At 43.1% G+C, this 22,793-nt stretch overlaps 1 protein-coding gene across 1 annotated transcript in view; it reads right to left on the reverse strand.

Annotated features, from left to right (window-relative positions):
- The window catches only part of LOC139288422 (plexin-A1-like), a 111,478-nt gene that overhangs the window by 43,495 nt on the left and 45,190 nt on the right, over window positions 1–22,793 (reverse strand). Inside the window, exons 9-14 of the mRNA XM_070909721.1 lie at window positions 22,042–22,138; window positions 17,220–17,443; window positions 10,758–10,909; window positions 9,535–9,655; window positions 9,084–9,220; window positions 6,047–6,214 (exon numbers count right to left, since the gene is read on the reverse strand). Coding sequence (XP_070765822.1) covers window positions 6,047–6,214; window positions 9,084–9,220; window positions 9,535–9,655; window positions 10,758–10,909; window positions 17,220–17,443; window positions 22,042–22,138 — 899 coding nt within the window. The remainder of the gene's footprint in view (window positions 1–6,046; window positions 6,215–9,083; window positions 9,221–9,534; window positions 9,656–10,757; window positions 10,910–17,219; window positions 17,444–22,041; window positions 22,139–22,793) is intronic.

The following is a 22,793-nucleotide window of genomic DNA, read 5'->3' on the forward strand; positions in this document are numbered from 1 at the left end:
AACTTTGAGCTTTGAGTAATCCTCCAAGCCTGCCTGTATTGGCTCCATGTGAAAGTGATGGACCTGCCACATATAGCATCCCTTGGACCTTCCTGTTCGAGTTTGAGTGCTCCCAGCGAGATCAAGTAACTGATCCAGGCAACACGTCTGCAGGTCATACAGGCAGGCACAGCGAGGCATTAGGCAAGCCTTCGTTCCCCCCGGCTGGAAAGAAAGGGCTCCAACCCGCCACCGTGGACGGACGACAAGGCGCATTCCCTCTGGTGGGTTACCGTGTATTAACAGTGATTTCTGCAACGTTTCTGTCTTTTCATTGTAGACATTAATCTGACACTTATCCAGGACGTCTCAGTGTACAAGCAGCGACGGCAGAGTAAGCGATACGGTGATACGAACAGAGACGGAGCCTCTTAATACCTTGGATGGAGAGTCTGGCCAGCTAACGGCAGACAGTCTTCTCTCGCTGTAATCCGGGAGGACTTACATCGACGGCAAGAGGTAATGGTGAAAGATAAAGGTAAACGCGTCATCTCTGGCATTGTCGGCGGACAAAATGATTCAAGTCAAGGCTATTCTTCTAAGCTTTGACTTTTTCTTTCAGCAGCTTGACCATTACTGGCTAAGGAGAATGGGCCCCGTTCATCCTAGGTTTCTTTGGATAACAGCACCATGTGTGAGATGGGGGGGGGCATCAAGTCTTAGGTGACTTAGGTGTAGCAGTATTTCTTTGGATAACTGCTTTCACATATTATTCGCATCAACGTTTTGTGATGCTGCCGTCTTGCCATTTCTGCTACAGCACTGTAATCTTCAAGAGCCACAATCAGCTTAAGGAACTGCGAGTGAGACACGTAGTTTCACTGTTGCTGAGCACCATGAAACCCTGCCACGACGTGGTAAAATGTATTTTGCACAAAGCAAGTCTGCTCTGCTGAGTCTAATTAATGTCACGAAGTTTAAGTTGTAACACTGTGAAACTTCTGCATTCCACCGCAATTTAGTTTTCTGATGTGTCACAGCAAGAGGATGTAGCCCGGCTATTCTTCATCTATTAGACTGGGTCTGTTGCCACGATTTACTTAGCTGAGAGAATCTGGCCCTTTAAAAGATAAGGAATGCTTTAACACCTGTACGTTATATACTGCGAAACTGTGTTTTCTCATGTGAGACGTCAACAAAAGACTAAAGCGATCTACCATTATGTTACAGTGCTCTTTATAAGCAGAGGTGACGACGGCTGATCAACAGAGGAGCGATGAAACCGGGGGCCACGTTACAATGAGCTGATTTTTAATACGATGTCTTTGCCGCCGCTACAAAATGCATCATGGGACAAGGCGGACTGCACTCCTTATAATATTGCCTGTCCTCTGCCTTCCTCCTCCTGCTCTCCTTTCCTTGATGTATATTTGTGCTGAGTCCCTCTGTCCCTGTTGCTCCTCTCTTTGTCTAAGTGAGTCTCTTTCAGCTCAGGTACATGCTTCAGGGAACAGACAACGAGACAATCACGATAAACTCTCAGGGATAGCTGGGGAAATCCCGCAACCATTGTTAGTGTTTCTCTCTGCCTGCTCTCCCTCCTTCGCTTGCCATCTCTCTACTCTCTCTGTTTTCCCCCCTCTTGCTGACTGTCAAATGTTTTTGATACATTTTTTTTTTTTTTTTCTACAACAGGGGGGTGCTTAAAAGCCTCCCTGTGCGTTGACTGTAACGCTGCCTCAAGTGAAAATTAGCTAGACGTTGCCAAATCCAAACGTAAATAACAAACAATGGCTAGCTGGCTAAATGAAAGCCCATTAAAGGCTTGATCACATCGGCATTAAGGGGAAAAAGTAATTAGCTTGAGTATTTCGCTTCAAGTTCGTTTTTTGGTGAGCTTTGAAACCGGAATTTATGCCGTTGACAAATAGCAGTGCTCAAAAAGTTACTGTAGCCTATTAGCTGTGTTGCACCATCATGTTACATACATACATACAGTATATATATATATATATATATATATATATATATATATATATATATATATATATAGTGCTTAACAAATTTATTAGACCACCTGTCATAAAAATGAGAAAACACAAATATTTGAGAAATCTGTCAAAAACTCGTTTCAAACTAAAAATTGTATTGTTATTTATTAGGCAAAGTACAAACTGGAACAACTAAATAGTCCTTATTCACATATATGACCTCCTTTGGCCCTGATAACAGCTTGCATTCTTGCAACATACAAAACAAATGTTTCTGTTCAGGAATGCAAGTAAATAACTGTAATCTGGCATCTCAATCAAAAAAAAATAAGAATGTGCTTTACTATTTTTTTCTGCTTTTTTTGTAAAACAGTAAATTTGAGAATTCATGGATAACAGCAATAATTCTATTTTAGCATTAAATATATCATTTTGATTAAAGAGCTTGGCTTGCACATACTGGTGGATTAACCATTACAGAAACTATATTTTAGTAATCAGCAATACTACTGGGTGGTGGTCTAATACATTTGTTAAGCGCTGTATATAAATGTTTCAAAAAGAGGTTTGGTTTGTCGACAAAAGACAAAAGATTGATTGATCGATGGTACTATCTTTTAAATAAACAAGCTTGCTAACTGATGCTAGCTAATTGACAGCAAGCTAGCAAGCATTGAAGAGCTTCTTTAGCCCGCTTCACTAACTTTTTATTGAATGAAATGATGGACAGTCCTCGGAGAAAACAAAACGCCAGGAGGGGGGGGGGGGGGGGGGGGGGGGGGGCAGAAAAACGGCACAGTACAGAGAAAACAGAAAAGAAGCTTGGGGAGACATTGTGACTGACATAGTGCTTGCATGTTCCCGGGTTGCTAGCACGTCAGTCGTTAGCTCTCCAACTAGGGCTACATTAGTTCACCAACTGTCCCCGCCAGTAGGTCCCTTACGCCACCAAGACCCAGTTTGTGAGATCACGTGGATGTGGACTTTGCTGTGCCACTTTCTAGTGTGAAACACCTACTGTACATTTAGACATGACCGCTACCCAGTACCAGATTTCTGAGGGCTCACTGCCTTGTTTGAGGGCACCTTGGCAGTACTTGCCGAAGGAGTGGCGAGTCCCATGCCCGTCTGTTTCATTTACCCAGCCGGTTTAGGAAAAGATTTGAATATTTAGGTCCAAAATTGCTTCTCTAACCTCTGCTGCTGCCCAAGATATCTTTCCTCAGTATCCCAGATGAGCACTCCTCATTGATTTATTTTCTGAAGTGCTCTGTCTTCTTCCTAAATGGAATATCATCAGCCAAGCACAATAACAATGCACTCTCTCTCTCTCTCTCTCTCTCTCCTATGGAGTCAGATCAGTCTCAGTATTAATGAGTGCCCGCAGAAGGATTCACAAAAGTATTTCGGGATTTATATATAAAACATACAGCATGTGAAATATTTTTCATAATAAATGTAGTAGAAATCCACAAATATATGTCCTCAAATGTATTTGCAATTATCATCGGAAACATTTTTTTTCAACAGGTGCAGCCAATCAGATGGCTCCTTCCATTTCAGCCAGTCGGGTGAAGCGCAGATTCAAGGCTATGATTTAATGTCATGGAGTCGGGTGGTTGCTCTCCACAGCTGAGTGATGTCTCTCCTGCCGTGCGTGATTTAACATGTTTGAGTTGTGGGTTGTCCATCAGCATTATATAGCTAACATGTTAGCTAACATTTACATACAACGATACATGTTTTTTTGTGCACTGAAAAACATTTTTGTGGAAGAGATTCATTCATATATGAATCCTTCTGTGGGCATTCATTAACACTGAGATTGATCTGACTCCATACACCTTCCCCCGCCGCCCCCCCCCCCCCCATTTTTCTTTTCTTTTCTCTTCTGTCTTTCATCCACTCATGCTGTCTTCACCCAAGCACAATAATAATGCTCTGCAGGCGTGCATGAATTTGCACAAAGGCAGACAATGAGGCAGATATGAACCAATACGATATCACATCTCACTGGTTTGCTATACTTTCTACCTGAGCCAACATGTGACACTGTGACAGAGGGCACCGGCTGCAACGCATCAGCTAAATTAAAGCTTCCAATGGCTGGAAGCAACACACACACACACACACATACACTTTGTCTATCACAGATTTGCTGCTGTTTGTGAAGTGTGTGTGTGTGTGTGTGTGTGTGTGTTGTTTTGTGGTTTTCTCAGCCAGATGGAGAAGGGATCCGTGGCCAAACATCAGGGACTCCGGGAATCAGTGGGGTGTGCGTATGTGTGTGTGTGTGTGGGTGCATGCACGTGCCTTTTCTTTATGTGGGATCATCACCCCTGAGTGAGCTTCCTAAAGTAGAACCACAGTTTTTTTGAGCTCCACACACACACACACACACACACACACACACACACACACACACACACTCACAAAAACACCCTCACTGTGGGTGTGCGGAGCAGTGATTGGACCTCAGCTGCTTCTCAGCCAGTCCTACTGGGCAAAGGGAATAGGGAAGGATTCATCAACACTCTTCTCTAACAAGCTCTGCATCTATCTGCTACCATCTACTGATGAGTCACAATAGGGAGGAAAGCAACACAGAGAAGGAAAGACAGGAGCAGGAGGGAAGGAGGTAAAATGGAGGGAAACAGGGCCTGTTTCAGTATCTTGAAATAAATGAAGAAGACAGGGAATTAAAAAAAAAAAAAAGCGGAATAACAGGGAATATAGAAAGGAAAAGCGTACAGCATGTGTTCTGACATATGTTAGATCGATAGGCCTCATCAGACAGGTGGGTAACATAAGCATAAAAATAAACATGAAACTCGTTCATCTGGACAGAATTTTAGGCACTGCCAAATAACAGGAGGTGGTTGGTAATAGGCAAAAAATATTCTGTAGGAAGATCGCAAATCCAGACAGGACTCACATTAAACAAGGTCTGACAGGTGCCAATAATCAGTGGGTATTTGGGGATGGTAATTAATACCCGGGTAGAGGGACAGAAATGCATGGCAGAAGTATTAAAATCACTGATTAGCCCGAGCAATATTAAAATCACCCAACCTCGCAAAGAGAAATAGAGCTCAGGCTTAATGGGGGCTTCAGAAAAGCCACTTAGGTAAGGGCGAGGCTCCTCACTGCTAACCCGGGTCTCCATCGCAAAGACCAATATGTTCGTGCGGCTGAACCTCCCTGCCAGTAAATTGACTTTAATGTGAAAGTCTTTGCTCGAGTGTGTCCTCCCCAGTGGCGCTCCTGTCACGTTCACCGTTGAGCAGCGGAGGGTCCTCATATATTTAGCTCGGGACATACAGTACTGCGTGACGGGATGCGGAAAGCTGAATATCAAAGTGAGAGTTGCGTGAGTTCGGACGCAGAACTTTAGTCTGCTGATCAGTATTGACTGCATCTTCAATCACCAATCACATTCAAACAATCAATGGACTGTGTAATCTGACAAGCTCACACTCCCCATTTTCCGGATCAGCCAAGCCGCTGTGGCTGCTGCTGATTTTGATCCACTAAAAATGTCTTGCTTGAGCCAGAAAAGAAAAAATCTCCTGAGGCACCGTCAATTTGCGTCTATTAAAACCCGCTGTCGGAGCTCTCTCTCTCTCTCTCTCTCTCTCTTTAATTCTGCTCAGACTGCTTCAAGAATGCTTCCTCGAATTTGTCTGCTGCATCACAAGTGGTGATATAAAAGTCAAGGTCCCAAGCTCTGATTCCCTCAAGCCACTAGCCTTCCAGAGTATCCACCCTGCACTCTAAAAGAAAATCCAGCAGGTTTGCTGCATTCATTGAAGCTCCCTGCAGGAAATTCTCTATGCTGTTCAGGAACAACAGCAATGTGCTTCTATAACTAGTCAAATATCCTCTCTCAACCCAAATCTGTTATTTGACGAGATGACAAATTGCCAAAACAAAAGATAGTCATGCCAGTTTGTCTCGAAGCCCCGGTTGGGCTACAAATAAGCATTGTGAACATAAAAGGACTGAATGCCAGGAATGAATGAAACTGAGTAATCCAGTTCAGTAAATAAAGGATAACACGACACAACAGCTTATACCTGGCGATGCTCCAGTCAGGTTCAATCCTCAGGACAGTGGGGTCTTCAGTGTAGTTAAACTTGACCTCTGGGTTTCTGAGCTCAGCGTCGTCGATGTCCACCAACACTGATGCACTGCCTGGTGCTAATCCAGCAGGCGTGACGCACACTATTTCCCTGGCATTCCTCCTAGACGGACAGACAAAAGAAAAGACGGAGCAAGGTGATTTGACAGACAGCTAATTGTAGAGGGTGGCCAAAATCAGCGTCAACTCAGACAAATGCTCATGTAGCCCATCTACCCTCTATATATGTAGATGTACAGGGGCCCTGAGTTCTTCATCCAAATTGATTTTGGTAGAGTAACTCTGATTAACATGATGATGATTTATCTTGGGCCACTCTAAAAAAACGTTATGCCTCTCGGATATATAACTAAATATTATGAGGCCATAATATAGCAATAACATTTAGTGTACTAGCCCTTTAACTCAATATAACTTAACAAAATAACTTAAACTCAAGCAGGTGTTTTAAATTACACCACGCCGATTCATTTTAAACCATACCTGTGGTCCCATGAACTTTTACCATATAATGAAAAATATGTATTTTAACAAACCCCATCTATTTATTTATCACAGACGACTCTTTTATTTATTCACATTTTTAACTGGGCTACACTACATTTCCACAAAGCCCTATGGCACGCTGTGAAGCTAATCTCCAAACCGTTGTGGACGGATATTTGAAAGATATATTCTGGCTCTGTTTTCTCACAGGAATTTCGAACAAACGGAGAGATCTAGGATACAAACGCGCGCAAGATTGCAGAGAGAAATAAAAAGCGAAAGAGGCGTTTCACAGTTAAAAAGAGAAGAACGACAGAAAGGAGAGCCTTAACAATATCCCCGGAAGAAGCTGTCTGGCAGAGTCTGACCACTCTAAAAACACAATTATAATAATAAAGAGGCAATGATTACTTTCTCCTGCTGGGACATTCCTTAAATACTGAGGTCGAAGCTGAGGCGTTGACATATTTAATGACTTGCTCATTGTGCTTGTAATTACAAGTGTCCAGCCTGGGAAGCCAATTAGTCTAATTCTCTTAAAATCATATTGTAATCCGCTAATTTGATTAGATAATTCCACTTGTGACCAATGCACTTCAGTCCAGCATGACAGTCCTGCAAGATGACCACTCTCCTGGCCTGCTGGACCACAGGAATGACCGTTGGAGCTTTTGATTATGTATATTATGTACACTATGTGCATTGTGTGTGCATCTCTGGCCCTGGTATTAACATGCGATCTGCATTTGGATACACCGGATAATGACATCGGATACATGGGCGTATGCATTCACACGCAGTAAATGTGTTCCCTCCCTCCTCCAGCGGACTTTAAACATGGTGAACAGAAGCGACGTCGTGAGTGAGCGTCATTCCTTTATTAAATCCCCTTTTTTTTTTTCCCTGCGAGGGAAGACTTGCTAGCTGCTCTGCAACGTGTAGCTTTTGCTGTGCTTGCTTAAGTTAGCAGGTTAGTCTGGCTGATCTGCATGCATCCGGATCACAATGCATTTACACCTTGCCTTAAACGTGCATTTTTGCCTTAATGAAAGAAGAATCCAGTTTCAGATTCACATTGTGTAAATGGGGTCTATATGTAACCCAGGGGCAAATCTCGTTTTTATTTTTTAAAATCACATTTAAAAAAAAAAAAAAGAAGCATAAAATTATAAAGAATTACAATGAAGTAAACAGCGTATGTATGTACTGCATGGCCACATTTGCAAAGGATGTGAAATAATAATAACAACACATATTATGAGTGGTGTAAGCCCTCCTCGACAGTATTTCTTTTATATACAAAGAAATGTGATGCATTCCGTGTAGGAAAGTCATGTCATGTTTAATGTAGTTTATACCTGCAACGACAAGGATCAGCGGCACCAGTCACAAACACTGGGGGAGGGATGGAAAGAATGTGTGTGTGTGTGTGTCTGTGTGTGTGTGTGTCCGTGCTTGCATATCCCACAGGAAAAATAACATTTTCAATTGAAGTCTTGAGTGCAGTCCCCAGTAGCTACATTATCTAATATGTATTTAGCACAGTTGACTGGTGGCTGCTTTTCGGGGCCATGACTTCATAGGAGCGATGTATGTGTGTGTGTGTGTGTGTGTGTGTGTGTGTGTGTGTGTGTGGGGGGGGGGGGGGGGTTGTGTGTATACACACTTTAATGTAGTGTTGCACATTCTATTGTGCCTCTGTATACCATGGCAGTTACAAAGAGAGCGAGAGAGAGAGAAAAAGGGAGAGATAATCTACAATATCCACTCTCCCATGTCCCTTGGCCTGTAACCATAGCAACCCCATTCACAAAGAACACATGCCCCAGCAGCCTTCACAAGATGCCACAAACACAGTCACACGGTGAGGGTGTGACAGATAAAGACAGAGTTGAGGTGAGCGAACAGCTGCGGTGAAGTGGAGTCTGTTGGATTACTGTGAGGAGGCGGCAGCAGCAGCAGCGACAGCAGCAGCAGCAGCGGCGGCAGCACAGAAGTGACTGCTGCGACATTAAAGCTATCGTACAGTTGTTTCAGTGGAGATTAGCTATGAGAGGCTAATCCATGCATTTGACATGCAAGCAACTGTGGTGGTAGTTTGGATTTTTTTTTTTGTTCATGCACTAGATTAGGGAAAGCCTGTGTGAGTGCAGACAAAGAGATGCTGTGTGTCTGCAAGCAACAAGCATGCACACACACACACACTTAAAAAAACAAACACTCATGATCCCACACACACACAAAAACATCCTAACCTGACACACTAACAACATGTACCAAAACACACAAACAAATCTTTAAACAGAGCATGTTTATTCATGCACATATTTTCTTTATCTTTACTCATGAATTCCCTGTATTATCTACGGCAACGTACAGTATTTGTTTTACTATCTAAACCCTCTATTCTCCTTTGCTGTGATGGTCCAATTCCCCCACGAGGACAATTCAAATTTAATTTAGATTGACAAAAATGTGTTGCTTACTTTTTGAAGTAGCAGGGCTGTGGTCCTATGCTGACAGACACGTAGCTGCCTGCACTGAGGTAGCTTCCCTCGATGGTGACCTGGGTGCCCCCGGAAATGGGCCCCTGAGATGGCTGGACACGGGTGAAGTACGGAGTCTGGAGAGGAGGCAAAAGACAAACAAGTGTTACAGAGGTATCGTTCTCATGAATGAAAAGACCTTAAGGAAAACAGCATTTAAATAGTCAATCAATTACGACACCTGGTATTGATCAGTGCAGTAGTTCTTCATAAAACTGTCACCTGCAACTCTAAGCGCTGACTGCTGCCACCGACGTGCTCCATTAAAACTCCAGAGCATTCATCTGTTCAGTATTACTTTGTGCGTATTTTGACTTCTTCATCAAACCATCCTCAAACTGAAACCTTTGCTCCGTGAGTGTCGTTTTTTTTGAGTCATCGCGGTCCTTACCACAAAGGTGAAGGGCCTGGGCGACAGGGCTCTGTAGTCCTGGGCGCAGTCTCTCACGCACACCTCAACCTGAGCCTCTTGGACCCTGTAGCTGGTCGCGTCGTTCAGCAGACACACTATTCTGTGGACGGGTGAAGTTGAAGGGATTTTTTTACTTTAGCAACACAGTGGCACATTGGCGTTTAAACACACACACCACAACAATCTCTGATCATCTTATCTTATGTGTGTTGATCAAGAGGTTTGCAAAAAAAATCACAAAACAATACAATAATATCGATAGCAAAAGCGAGGGCACAAAGTAACCGCGAACAAAGCGCCTTCACATCCACATCCGCACGATCCTGATGAAGTCATTCGTAAGGTAATACAGTTTTCACCGGCAGTCCCTGTACAACAGTGTGTGACTCAGCAAGATGGAATGGAACAGTTGTTGTGTGTATTGTACACTGCACCAGAATATCTGCCGCGGCAGATATGAATCTGGACGGGCGACAGAAAACAGGAGGAAGCTGAGTAGGAAGGATAGGGATAAAATACGTCCTAGACATGTTTTGAAGTGGTGCAGGGATGTCAGGAATAATGTGTAAAATAACTGATGTGTGTGTGTGTGTAATATTTGAATAGCGATGCCCTCTATCTCAACATGCATCATTTCCCAACTAACTGCACTGCAGAGGGATGTTTGCTCTGCGTGAACTCAATTCCTCAGCCACGTAGGACCCTGCAGAGGAGTAAATGTCAGGACGGAGGGATGAGAAAAATAAAGGAAAGAGCATGTGTGGGGCGTAATGGAGGGGAACAACAGATGGAATTTACAGACGCAGACACGCACACAACAAAAAAAAAAAAAAAAACCTCCTGATGTCACAATCTTTTTAGCTGCTGAATGAGGCTGCACGGGCACCTACACATAAAAAAGGCGTGCTGTTGACATTTTTGCTGTCGTTTCGATTGGTCAGGAAGCGAGGGGGTAACCGGTCGCTGCCGCCTTGGGTGCGCGTGTCCTCAGATCTGTGAGAGAGACAATCGCTGCCTGTGTGTGTGTGTGTGTGTGTGTGTGTGTCTGCGAATGCATCTGACTGTGTTTCTCTGCTTTGTGAGCCAATTTCCACAGTTTTGCGAGTGACTTTCTGTGCACGTGGGCGTGTGTTTGAATATCGGTGTGCGCGTGCGCGCGCGCTTGCATGCGTCATAAGTGTGTCCTCTGTTCATTGACTCACCTCTCGGCGCTCACATACTCCTCCTCAATGGGCACACAGGGAACCTTGCCCAGCCTGACGCCAGCCTGGATGTCTCTAAACTGCAGACCGAGGTTCTCCCCCAGGATGGTCACCCTCGTTCCCCCTTGGCGAGGCCCCTTCTCGGGGAACAACTGGACCGACAAGACCATGGAGGACAAAGGTCAGAGTGGATGGAGGAGGAGAGAAGGAGAGTGTGCAGAAAAGAGATGAAAGAACGGGAAGATGTAACGGTGAAGAGGAAGGAAAAAGAGACATTTACCTCTTTGACCACTGCATTAAGACGTGTATTTATACATGCTTACACACATACTCACATTAAAGACACATAATGTATCAACAGTTCCCCCACCCCCCCACACACACACACACACACACACACACAGGCGTACACATGGATAAAAACACTCCACAAACAGAGCCACCGGCCCACACAAACATACACACACCTACCATACAGAATTGCCCATATCAGGTGACAAGTTTTAATGAAGAAAAATCACCCTCTTGGCTTTGAAAAACAATGAAAATGAGATAAAGAGAGGGTGAAAAAAAAAAAAAAAAAAACCTGCGCTGACATACAGAACCAAACCCAGCATCATCCCGGGGGTTTAATTGAAACTTATTACGCTGGCTTGGCTTTGTTGGCGGGACTGTGGCGGTGTAGCGCTAAGTCGAGCCACCGAACTATAATGTGATTTATCTAGCCAGATTATGGCGCGTCACAGGGACAGGTGTGGTGTGACAAAACAAATGTGGTGACTGATGGATGGTGGCTGTCACAAACACGCACACACACACACACACACACACACACACACACACACACTACAGCACACACACGCAAACCTAATCCCTAACAAGCATCACGAGGTAATTATGTGTAATCTGTCGATTGCCCTGTTCCCATGCAGTGCTTGGCTGAGCAGACAGCGTAGTGTGGAAATGCAAACTCAGGCAGCGACAATGTGGGGTGCTATTATTATACTGCAGACAGCACCAAACAACAGACCTTGATGAATGGTGATTTCAACAGTGTGCACTAGTTTGGGGAGTGAACAATTTGTCTTGCCAGACACAAGATTTAAGTTTTATGCAGAGAAAGTCAGCTCAGATCCAAACCCTTTCCTGTACCCTGCTTCAGAACCAAAGGCTATACTGTTGGCTAATGAACAGCACCACTGGAGCAGCTGGAGATTAAACGCCTTGCTCAAGGGCACCTCGTGTGTAGTCACTGATAAAGGGAAGAGCAATACTCCACGCAAACCAGATGGTCCAGGGTTAACCGGGGTCAACCTTTAGTCTACTGCATTGCCAAAAAATACGGAGTCACATTTTACCCAGAAATAAAATTAAAAAGGGAAAATGGAGAAAATGAAAACAAGAAAAGTGGAAAACGGAAAAATATAAATGAAAATGATCAAATTGAAATATAATAAATATATATAAGTATATACTGTATGTAATGAATATAAAAAAAATTTAATTGAAAATGGCAGTGGGGAAAGACAAAGGAAAATCTGTCATAAAAATGAGCTTCAATATGAATGTACAAATTAAAAGCTTTGCCCAAAAGCCAGTCGTCACAAACTAAGTGAATCATATAAAAGATTAAAAAGGGTAAAGCCTGAGTAGAATTTGAATATTTCCGACTTTGCAACTCCCAGAGGTGCTGTCAAAAAACCTATGCCATCGGAATAATTTAAAAGATGCTATAATTCGATATAAAAATACACATACGAATATATAAAGTACAAAATGATTCATTTAAATGAACTAAACCTTTATCTTGCCAGCAAGCTATCACATAATAGTCAACAACAGGCTGCCAGACAAACCACTTTTTGGCTTGTGCATATTAGGAGCGAAAAAACGCAGTAACTTTGGCAGCATGTCATGTCTGAATGTATGAAGTGTTCGAAAACGAATACCTTACATGCCGCTATAGATAGATAATCGATTAAAAAACAACAGAACAACAACATAGAAATGGGAGTGAACTGAATGAAGAGACCAAGAGGGAGACAGAGGAAGAGCAGACTGGCCGGGGATAACGCTGCCTAGTATTTGGAAAGAGACTCACGTTTGAACCTCAGGCGCCAGTTAGAGCCTCAGTACTTTGGTTCCACAAACACAATGGCCGGTAAACACTGACCAGAGCGAGTAGCCATCAAGCTCTAGGGTACGATATGGGCAACAGATGTCAGGGTGTGGAAATGGGGCTTCAGACGGTTTTGGGAGAATTAAGCTGCGATACCGCAAAACACAATATCAGCTAGCCACCAAGCCCTGGGACATAAACACGGGGGGGCCCACAGGCAGACAGGCAACGGAGCAAGAGAAAGAAGAGCGCTGTTAAAAAGGATTACCAACATTATCTGAGGGGGGCACTGAAAAAGGGACCGATGAAGACTATGGCGACATGTGCTATCACACCATAAATACACACAACAGGCAAAAATGTCATAGCCCAAATATACTAATACAATAAGAAATTAGGGATAAAGCCAATCGCAAACAATGGCCCATTTAGCTTTGTGCACTGATTTTAAACAACCCAAAGCAGTACAGCCGTGGTTCATTGAGGCCAGGCAATGACACAGAAAAGTAGTCACCGACTTGTAAGTAGGGCCAACCCAGCAGATGCCTTACATTCTTCACGTAACAAGGAGAGTTAAGTAAGCAATAACACCGCCTCTAATAAAACCACAGCTATGTACTGTATCTGAAACACGACCGTCGCGGTACAGAAGATGGAGCCAGACCACTACACCTACTAGTGACTATGCCAAAAACCAGTATATAATTCCTGAGGTATCCGAGAGTGGATTCCCATACCTCAGGAACCCTTTGACAAGTATAAAAGTGAAGGCGTCACATTGCAAGATAACCAGCCTTTGCGGACATGCAAACACACATGCCACATTCAAGCACATCAACAACCACTCTCTCTGGAGAATGTAAAGTTCAGACACCCTGAAAAGAAGACCTGATCTGATACAGCGCAACCACATTCAAGCACTAACGAACAAGCCTCCGGACATAACTGCAGAAGGATAACAGATGTAATTGTTCCTCATGAGTAGCCAAAGTGGTCTAGGACTCAACTGACACAAAGGACCAGAAATGCTTGTGGATGCATTGTATAACACGACCTCTGCCAGCTACTAGCAGCCCCCCCCCCCCCCCCCCCCGCCGCCGTATCTGGCTGCTCTGACATTATTTTCAATCAATGCTGAGGCTGAGAAAGATGGATGATGAAAGGAGTTCACCTCCACCACGTCCACTGTTTTCCAATTTTAAGAGCATCAACACATCAGAGACTTACTAACTAGAACAGGACGAGTTGTGGGGGGAATCAAACCAGAGGAACAGGAGGAAACTCCTCCTCCGTCTGCCACGTTACTAAATGGTAAATGATCTCACTCATGCAGCGCTTTTCAACCTTCCTGGTTCCCAAAGCCCACAGCTTTGGGAGTAGCAATAAATCCAATTAATATCTTTATATTTTGGCATCTTTTTTCTTCTTGTGTTTTGGTGACTTCTTTCGAATACCACTGACCAGGAATCCACTGGAGGTGAAAGCACTGTGGCGTCGCTCAGTGGTGGTGTGGCCTTTATATTGCAGTCCTAACCACACAGTAGCCACATCAAATCATCAATATTACAGCTGTGGTTTCCTAGTAGTCTTGTCATCTAGCCTGTACACAAATTGTGTGTGTGCTGTAACATGGTAATCTTGCTGTGGTCTGAGCGGTAACCAATAGCATACATGAGTTTTGGAAGGTTTTTGTTGTTGATGTGGTCAGAAAATAGTTTGGGAATTCTGCCAAGCCATTCTAAGCAAATGGGGAGTGCAGGAAATTTAATTTGCATAGGGCCTTCTTTTCTTCTTCTTGGGAATAGCGCCTCAAACAAAGAGCCTATGAGCATAGTTATTGTGCTCAAACATTTGAAAACCCTGGGAATACTGAACTGGGATTCCGTCATTGTTACCACAGAGACTGATGAACCTGGTTTATCTTAAATAATCATGACCAAAAACCCTGACCCCCGACTTAATGAAGTAGCTTAACCTATAACATAACATAATCCGTTTTAATGGAGAAATGTAACCGTCACATTATTACATCATCAACATTTGCATGGTTTAGCTATTGACATTGTACTGATTTTCCCTACCAGTACATGCACTGGTATGGCTGATCCACTTGATGTATAAAAATTCAACTGGAAGGTTATATAAACTAAACAGGGTAAAATGAATCCATTTATCAGGAGAATAGAAACATCTGCTATTGAGATGTCTTGTACTTTTTTTTGCTTTCATAACTCTTTAGACATTTAGTACTCCCAGTCCTTAATACCATTTCCACAACGTAAAACCCCATCACTCTTACCCCCATCTCCCTTTCATGCCCTTGTGCACACACAAAAACACACACACCCAGACACGTGCACAAACGCAATTTGCAAACACACATTCACATGCATGGTGAATTTGCAACTGTACACAACCACTGTCCATCCTCTCATCCGCTCACACATTACGCATTTAGCTAACTATTTCATCCAGACCGACTCAGAGTGGGAAAGAATTTAACACTACCTCCCATCAGTGGCATTATCGGATCAGCCAGGTCAAAAGTCAGAAACTCGGGGTCGCCTTAACATGACCCAGCAGTATCTGTCTGAACCAACGCATGACCTTGAAATTATGATTTGGCTATGAAATAAAAACAGCGTATTTATATATGCTCAAAAGATTTAGATAAAAAAAAGTACTACTTTCTCATGGTAATTTCTGCAAGTAAGTATAAAATACACAGTTGAAAGAAAGAGAGTTGTCTTTCTTTGGTCAAGAACTGTGGCTTTGATGAAACGTATTGCTCTAAAAACAATTGAGAATAGATAAGACGAGGTGACACACACGTTACTCCATTATTATCAAGATAATCGTCTGATTCATTAAATGGGGGAACGGACAATGAATCTACCCGACCAATTCTGGATTTTGACCCAACGTCAATACACAGACAGACAGACAGACAGACGGACAGTACATACAAAACTGAACATCATTTAAAGACAGTTTAAAAAAAAAAGAAAGAATCAAAACCAAACAAACGTCTACGTGCCTCTGTCTCTAGAGCATGTGTTTGATGTAACAGCGAGTAATAACACAATGTCTGCGCCAAGGGCAGGCGCAAGGTCCCAATATGTGTGTGTGTGTTTTAATAGCAACACATTAAAATAGAGCTGCTCGCATTCTCGGGTTGAGGACACGTAGGGCTTTCGTGACCACAGGGGCTTCAACAAAGAGAGCTGATGCAATGGCCTATCAAGGCTCACCAGCCTTGGATCTCCGCAGGTGACTCTACACTCTTCACAAGTTGACGAAATTGTGATACGGCGCTCAGCGAAGAAGCCGCGCTGCTTTTCTGTGCGGGTGATTTTTAGAACTGTAACATTGGTGGGAGTTTTGATTAGAACCGATTCTTTTGGTTGCTGCCGACTGTGGATGTCGGATGTTTTTAAAAAAAAAAAATTCTTTCCAATGGTGATGCCTCTGTTGAGTAACACTCTTGAAATCGGTTGCCTTCATATATGGACGCAACGCAAACGTATTATTGGTCCTGTTATACTGGTTCACGGGTATTTATAGTTATTTATGCTTACTTAGTAAAAGCCGATCCAGAGCATCTAGGGTGTCGTTTATGTCCTTGTTTAGATGCTTAAAAGACCAAAGTGTAAAACCAATAGTTTAACTGATAGTCTTACATTTAAATAGCAAATGAAACATAACAAAGAAAACAGGACTTTTCAGTTTTGACCTGTGATCTAAAAAAGGACAGGCCCAACAAAACAAATAAAAAAAATCAAAACACAAGAGTGGAACCTGGTGTCACTCCCAAACTGACTGATAGGTTGTCTAACACTGGACACTAGACAACTAACAGCAGTTTAAATAAGTTTTTTTTTTTGATGGTGTTAGTAGTAGTAGTAAAAATAGGCCCCAATTCAATTATATATGTGATTGTACATTTAGTTTTATGGTAAAAGAATTACTGAATGAGCATTCCACACTCACTTCAGCACATTCAAAAGTTGAACTTTTCTGTTTTATGTCAAAAGAAGCCGGAGAAACCGATATAAAAAATAATGTATGGCATTCATATTCTCTCACATGCGCGTACGCCACAACGTTTTATCAGACTCCCAACACAGAAATGACACAACGCTCCACACACGTGTGACAATTGTCAACTTTCCATCTACGCAGGAAACACACATATGCCTACAAGTACATTAGCATCCTCTTAAATACATACACTATCAGTAGATCTTTCAGCCTGTTCAATAGGCGGTGGGTGGTGTCTTCTCCTATGTATGCTGCCATACCAAGAAAAACACACACACACACACACACACACACTCACTTACCTTAGTGATCTTGGGGTGGGTGCAGCGGCTATTTCCAGAGGTGGCGTGCATCCACCCGCCACCTTCAGCCAGCTGCAGCGGGAGGTGGGAATTTCCTCCACCGGTACACTCCTGCCTGAGGGAGCACTTCTTGTCCTGGACGCACCAACCGCATTCAAACCTGGGATCAGCCTTCAGGCACATGCCGCAGCTATCCCGCAGCGCTCTGCACTTGTACAGGTGGGCTGGCCGGGGGACAAGGGAGAGAGGGTGGGAGAGAGACATAGACTTGATGATTGGAGTCGTAGTCAATGCGAAAATTCCTCCGTCACTGGGCCGCTGTGGAGGCGGGATTTGTCTCGCGGATTTGAGTGGTGGAACAGCGATTTGGAAACATAGATCGCTCAATGCGGCAGTGACATTCATTAATGCGTGGCCATGGCATTAACCCATAAGAACCCAGACCCATTTATGGGGAATACACCACAGAGCAAGTGGACCATATTGAAGACATTTCTGATTCTTATACTACCCCTTAATGTCAAAGATCTGCCATGGTACATATACGTTACATTGGGCGTTTACGGTAAATTTACTTAATTATCCAGTTAGCAGCAAGAGCACTAGATTTCCAGAAGAGACAAAGTTATAAATAAATCATAATTATAGCAAAGGTCAGAACGCTGTTCCACTCGTAGAGGCTTTCTTTTATCATTACTCCATGTTCCGGCTTCTCCGAGTAAAGAATCCCTCTATGAGAAACTGAACGGCTAACTCAGCTGTCGTCTCTTAGCTTTCGCTCTTTGAGGTTCAACCAAACTTTTACATGGCACACGCTCGATACAACTGGAGTCCTCAAAGGTAAATTGATATCTACTGCTCTGCTTGTAAAAATAATGGTGAGCTAAAAGGAGCATATAAACTCGAGAGGTGCTGGTTTGCAGTCTTTGTGCTAAGCTAAGCTAAGCTAAGCTAAGCTAACTGGCTGCAGCTTCTGATTTAGTGTACAGACACGACATAGATCTCCTCATTTAACTCCTAAGTGCATAAGTATATTTCCCAAAATGGTGAACAATTGCAAGTACAGTTGTACATGTTGAAACTTTTGAGGAAAACAGATTTTTCTCATGTTTGAACAGCAGTTCACTTGGTATGCTTTAAATGCAGGAACTATAAGTGCTGCATTTATTTTGAAAACTTTGCCTTCCGTATACTGCTGGAGAAATATTATTGTTAAAGTTCAGTAAGTTGTTCATTTGAAAGAAAGCAACGGTGGCAAGAATAACGTCAAAGAAGTAATCAGGAGTTTCTATGTCTGTTAGCCTGAGAGAGAACAGAGGAACAGCATAAATTAATGTTAATCACCCGCGTAACACCTGAAACCTCCAGTAGGTGATTATTACCACTCCAAGGCTGTGACTGTGAGAGAATAACTGTTGCTAGAGATAAATAGAGAAAAAAAAATATGAAGAAGTGACCTATAGGGATATTACAGAAATTAATTCAACAGGTAATGTCTTCTAACGCCAATAGGGACTTGATAATTTGTTGTGTAAAAAAAAAAAAACATTCCCTGAACTCTGCCGAGTGGAAAAAGTCATTAAAAGTAGAAAATGAATGCATAAATAAATAAATAAATAAATAAATAAATAATTACAAACCTCAAACACCTGAGAAGAGAGAGAGGAGAGGGAGATGAAAGAAAGCAGGGAAGAGGGGGGAGGATAAACTTTAGCGGCGCTTGTTAACAAAACCGCAACCAGGATTGTTATGAATTTAAAGATGGCGAGGCCCCACGAGGACGACAGAATCAGAGAAACAGATAGCGGCGGAGAGAGTGAGAGAGGTTAAAAGACAACGTGGGAGAGAGAGAGATGAAAAGAGACCCTAAACGATGGAGAACTAACGTGAAGCGTAGAGAAACAAGTGAAGGCAAACAGAGGAGAGAAAGAAAGAGGGGGGAAAAAAGTGCCGGAAAATGGATGTTTTTTTGGGTTTTTTTTTTAATTTCTGTTTTGTTACCATTTGTAATCTGTTAATCTCTGTCATAATTATCTCAGCTGACGCTACCTGCAGGCAGGTTTGTTTGCTGTCACGCCGGTTAAACAGATTTGAAATGAACTGAAGTGGAAAAACAGAGAGGGGGAAAAAAAAAAAGCAAGCGTATGGAAGAATCTCCTCCCTCCTCCTCCTCCTCCTCCTCCCTCCTCCCTCCTCCTCCTCCTCAGACAGACAAGCGGCCGCACTTCAAAGCGAGCCCTCTTTCATATCCATCCGCCCGCCGCGGCCCCTCCGCTCGGTGTAATCTGATTAGCCACAGCTCAGTTTAAAAGTAGCGCGGCGCTAATTAATCTGAACCAAATGAATGATTTAATTAACATTAACATCTCCACTTTACACCGGGGCAAAGTCGGGCCAGGGCCGGGCGGCTCTGCCTCAAACGGATAATACAGCTCCGACTCAGAGAGGAGAAAAAAAAAAGAGGCAGGGATGGGGCAGGGAGGGATTAATAGAGGATGGAGGGGAAAAAGGAGGAGAAGGTCTTTATGGGATTTGTAAGAGTGAGGACGGTTTTATGATGGAGTTTTAGACCTTTGACACTAAGCGTTGCATTGAACTCTATTCTGTATTTTGGTATTCTGTGAGGCTTTAGCACAATAACTACAATACATCTGTGGGGGGTTGATGCAGTTGTTGATTCACACTAATTACTCCTCCATAACCTGGCCAGCTGTTTCACAAGTCTTTGGCTTGTTGTGAGGAACACACCACTGGCCTCGGATGCCGCCTGCATAAATTCTCCGCCAACTAGAAAGTCAAGTAGCAAGCACTGCTTACTCATAGTCACAACAACAGGAACATACTTGACAAGTTCACACACACACACACACACACACACACACCGCCTCTAAGATCATTGAATTTCACACTCCCAAACTCTCAGAGCTCAATACCATTGCTGTCACATGCAAAAGCACTCAGAGTGGCACACATCCCTGGGGCCTGTTTCAAGAGTTAGCCGGGTAACTCTGCTGTATAAAACCTCATATCTGAAGCAGGGGCTGATGTCAAAAGCCCTGTTATGACTTTTACTCCGACATAACTGATCTTGGATAAGTAAAAAAAAAAAAAAAAAAAAAAGTACACTCTCTTCATAGATCACAAGAGAGTGCTCCAAAAATCCCACATATTCCTCACAGCTACACTGTTTTGAATTGAAATGTGAATGAATTTGTGAATTTTCACAATATCAGCAGTGAGCTGTGAAGAAATTTGGGGACCGGTCTTTAAATAGTATGAACTTGTTCCGCCCCACTCTGTATTTCAGTCACAATTCCAGTCTTTACTTTGAACTCAATGATACCAACAAGTGAAGTACATGCAAGTCACAGACTGAGCTCACTTTTATATTAAGTGCCTCTAAAGTTTTTCTAAGCATAACAGACAGTGGATATATGTATTTTAAGCCATTGTCTAAAATATGTTGTTGGTTGACTTATAATCAATGACTGATAATGTTTACCAAAAAAATGAACCAAAACAAATGGAAAAATGCACCAGGGTTGGTCCGAAGTGCACCCTGAAAGCCCCCCCCCCCCCCCCCCCGTTTTCCTTAAGTAACTAAAAGATGGTGATTTTACCAATAATAATAGTATTAACTGTAGTAAATTGTATATTTACTGCTACTTTCATGAATGATTCTGGATAAAAATGATCCATTAAACACATAAATGTCAAGCTGTAATCGGCTGTATTGCTCAGCTGAGTACTTATCTGATTAGGAAAAGGCATCAAATCTGTAGTTCAAAATGACAGTATGGGATCCATCTACTTGATTGCGCAGAAATGTGATTATTTATCTTGTCGCGGCGACTTCTCACATGCTAAACTCGGGGACGTTTAATCCCCAGAAAGGATCTATCATCGCAGACGGACTGAAACCCTAAAGGAGGATATTTTAAACAAAAATAACACAGGCAGAAGAATTAGGTCATGACCGATAAGCAACTAATTTCCAAGCAATCTGCGAAATGAACTGCGTGTCTGACATTTATCAAAATGAGGTCAGATAGGAACACAAAGGACGTGAGATTAAAACGTGTGCGCGTCATCTAATGACTGGAGTGAATAGAATAGAAGAAGAAAAGGAAAATAGAGTAGGAAGGGTTAGTTAATCTGACTCCAGACATGAACATTTGGAGCAAAAATATGACACACTTGAGAGCAAGACTTATATTATCTTGTGTAATGGGACATCCAAAATCATTAGCCTCCGCCACCCAATATATTACACTTGATAAAGAATTTAGAATTGGTAATTGTTTTCCACTTCATGCACAAATAGCGAAAATAATAAATGGCATCCCTCCATGTCGCTTTCTGTTTTTCTTTATCAATCCCTTTATTCTCATCTGCCCCCCCCCCCACCCCCCACCCCCCACCATTACATGGTGCATTTATCAACCTGTCATCCACCCATCGCTCTTCCCCTTCATCCTTTCTTCTGCCTATTGGTTTCACCATTTGTTTATCTCCCTCTCTAACATCCATCCCTATTAATTTCTGTGTTGGATGTTTGTTTGTTATCATCGCCATCCATCAATCACTCCCTCTTTTATCCCCGAGAGAAGAATTGGGTGGTGGTTTTTTTTTTTTTCCTTCCAAATTGATGGTACACTTTCACCTTTCTCCCCTGATGGCTGTCAAAAATAAAATTACAGATTCCTTATGAAGGGGGGACAAAGTGCACACGGTGCTGTTGCATCCCAGAAAATCATTACAGGCAGATAAACAGCCGGGGCCGGAATAGAGGAGGTTACACAGAGAAAAGAAAGCGCTCTACCTTGAATGTTGAACGGGTTGTCGATGACAAAGTTTCCATTCCACACCACGGAGAGGTCGACTGGTAGGTCACTGATGTCACTGCCCTCGTAGTCGTACTGAGACAGACAGAGAAACAGAAAGACGAGGAGCGTGAGAGACCATTCATGACGGATTCATTGCAAATTGGGAATGGTGCGGGATATTGTTTAACTTCATGGCAGACAGTGATACAGTCTGGCGTGCATAAGTCTATATTTGCCAAAAACAGGCATATTTCGTAAAATGCAAGTGGAGAAATAACTGATGGGTTACAGTTGAATGGGCACGGCAGAATGGAGACAGCATTGGGAAGGGAGGAGAGGACGTGAGGGAGGAAGGGCAAGACAGGTGAGGCAAGGAAAAGAGGGTGAAGGGAAGGGAAGAGAAGAAGGGGAGGAGGAGGAGGAGGAGGAGGAGGAGGAGGAAGAGGAGAAGTGGTCAGAGAGGTGAAAGCAGACTGAAATCGGACACGAGACGAGACGTGTGAGAGGACCTCATTCATTTACGCATGAGTTAAGTGGTGGGGTGAGAGTAAGGGAATAGATAAGATACGGAGCCGTGTAAAGTGAAATTGGCATTTCCAATTTGCTCCCTGACACACTGCATTTGATAGACGGGACTCGACCATCCCATGTGGGCAATGGGGCCTGAGAGACACACACACACACACACACACACACACACACACACACACACACAAAGACACACTCTTATGATACAGTACAAAACTTT

The sequence above is a fragment of the Enoplosus armatus genome, chromosome 8 (assembly GCF_043641665.1).
Source record: "Enoplosus armatus isolate fEnoArm2 chromosome 8, fEnoArm2.hap1, whole genome shotgun sequence".
Classification (NCBI taxonomy): Eukaryota; Metazoa; Chordata; class Actinopteri; order Centrarchiformes; family Enoplosidae; genus Enoplosus; species Enoplosus armatus.